Genomic DNA, 2,500 nt, shown 5'->3' with positions numbered 1-2,500 from the left:
CTCACTCACTCCCTCCCTACCCAACCTTGCCTTCTCCCCTGACCTTCCTGTGACACTACAGGACTAAAAAATCACATTAGCCTAGCCTGCGTCAGACCAGCCCAATGCTTGAGGTGATGGAGAACATGGGTTTGCAGGATGCCAGTTCACCATTCGGCCATTTGTGAGTTACACTCTGGTTTAACGAAATTAACTCATTTAGAATTTACGTGTCTTTTTTCTCTTTCACTCTCATTGTCATATCCCGGGGTGGTTTTTATGTGTTTAAAATGGATGTGTGACTAAATGAGAAGGCCCATCAATGCAACAGAGCATTGCAGACTCGTTTTTGGATGTATGCAGTCGTTGTGGATGGATTTTGGATTTTGAGTTAGTCAGTACAGTATAGTAGGTACCAGACCTGTTGTAGACCTATTGTAGGTCTGGTACAGTGTGGTATAGTCTGGTACAGTCTGGTACACTGTGGTCCTGTGTGGTACTGTGTGGTTCAGTGTGGTTCAGTTCGTAAAAACGTGGCACTAACAATGCAAATGTTGTGAATTTGCTGCAGGGATCTCATACAAAAATGTATGCATAAAATAATCTGTTAAGAGTGTCATATATTGCAACTATATAATAATAATAATAATAATAATAATATAGTCCCTTCAGAAAGTATTCGCACCCCTTGAGTTTTTCCGCATTTTCTTGTGTTACAAAGTGGTATAAAAGTGGATTTAATTGTCATTTTTTTGTCAATAATCTACACAAAATACTCTTTAATGTCAAAGAGGAAGAAAAATGCATACTTTTAAATTGTTTTTATTTTATTTTTGTATTATTTAAAAAAAAATGTACTCTTTTTCTCCCCAATTTCGTGGTATCCAATTGGTAGTTACAGTCTTGTCCCATCGCTGCAACTCCCGTACGGACTCGGGAGAGGCAAAGGTGAAGAGCTATGCGTCCTCTGAAACACAACCCAACCAAGCCGCACAGCTTCTTGACACAATGTCCGCTTAACCCGGAAGCCAGCCGCACCAATGTGTGGGAGGAAACACCGCACACCTGGCAACCGTGTCAGCGTGCATTGAGCCCGGCCCGCCACAGGAGTCGCTAGTGTGCAATGGGACAAGAACATCCTTGCCGGCCAAACCCTCCCCTAACCCGGACGATGCTGGGCCAATTGTGCGCCGCCCCATGGGTCTCATGGTCGCGGCCGGCTGCGACAGAGCCTGGACTCGAACCAGGATCTCTAGTGGCACAGCTGGTATATATACCTAGCTACTTATCTGGTATAGTAGCTAGGTATATACCATACCTGTTGTTGAAGTTGGTGCAGTAGGCCAGGTCCTTACAGCCCAGCTGGCAGGGCTCCCTGACGTCGGCCAAACAGGTGATCAGGTCCGTCTCCACAGGGTTATACTCGCACATCTGATCAAACTCCTGCCATGTCTGAGTGCCCCAGTTGGTGCTGATCTCCTGACACATGTCCCTTTTGGTTGACAAAACCCGAGTTAAACATACAGACAGAGTCACAACCCAAGAATGTAAAACCAGACTCAAATGTACACTGCCTTTGAACAAGGTAAATATCTCCAAAACTTTGAGTGTGCCTAACCTTCTGGCACATCTAACTGTATAAAGTCATCTGAAATTGTACATCTTGAAATGTGCAATAATCTGAAATCTGAAAACACGTTTTCACATGTGTGGTTTCATGGTATCACATGTTGCTTTATATGTTGTCATATGTGATTACATGAAAATGTGTTTTTGGAACACTTCATGTGTTAACTTGAAATTCACGTGGTTTCCGTAAGGCTCTGTAGCTAGCTCAGTTGGTAGAGCATGGTCCTTGTAATGCCAGGATAGGGGGTTCAACTCCCAGGACCACCGATATGTAAAATGTACGCACAATTGACTTTGTCGCTTTGGATAAAAGCGTCTGCTAAATGACATATATATTATTATAAGCATCTCATCAGAGTACAATGACTCCAACTAACCGGCACAATGAGGTATTGGCTTTGGAGCAGCAGTGCAGCTTGGCGCCGTCGATCTTGGCGGTGGGGGAGGTCTCCGTCTCGCTCTTGGTGGGGGGGTGGGCGCTGCCCAGGAAGCACTGCCACAGCGGGTCCTGGGGCAGTGGCTGGCTGCCGCACTCATTGATCAGGCCCTCCATGATCTCATGCTCTGTGGTCATGGTGCGAAGGATGCGCCGGCATGCCACCTGGCAGTGGGGCTCATCGGCCCGGTCGCAGCAGTACAGGCCTGGATGGACGAACAAACTTAGTGATAGGCAGTGATGGGCGCTGCCCAGGAAGCACTGCCACAGCGGGTCCTGGGGCAGTGGCGGGTCCTGGGGCAGTGGAAGGCAACACAGACATAAGATACACACTGGCTATATTAAATGGGTTCCTGATAGATTAGTATTTCAATTCAATGAAATATGTTTTTCTTTACTCCCGAGGGGCATTTTCTTGGGCAAGTATAAGACTACTCATTATCTATGGGGTTGCTG

General features: G+C 46.2%; 1 protein-coding gene across 1 annotated transcript in view; it reads right to left on the bottom strand.

Annotated features, from left to right (window-relative positions):
- The window catches only part of LOC139531825 (reversion-inducing cysteine-rich protein with Kazal motifs-like), a 55,980-nt gene that overhangs the window by 28,043 nt on the left and 25,437 nt on the right, over nucleotides 1-2,500 (bottom strand). Inside the window, exons 9-10 of the mRNA XM_071328698.1 lie at nucleotides 1,986-2,250; nucleotides 1,298-1,471 (exon numbers count right to left, since the gene is read on the bottom strand). Coding sequence (XP_071184799.1) covers nucleotides 1,298-1,471; nucleotides 1,986-2,250 — 439 coding nt within the window. The remainder of the gene's footprint in view (nucleotides 1-1,297; nucleotides 1,472-1,985; nucleotides 2,251-2,500) is intronic.

Source organism: Salvelinus alpinus, chromosome 10 (assembly GCF_045679555.1).
Source record: "Salvelinus alpinus chromosome 10, SLU_Salpinus.1, whole genome shotgun sequence".
Taxonomy (NCBI): Eukaryota; Metazoa; Chordata; class Actinopteri; order Salmoniformes; family Salmonidae; genus Salvelinus; species Salvelinus alpinus.
This window is presented reverse-complemented; position numbering and strand designations above follow the sequence as displayed.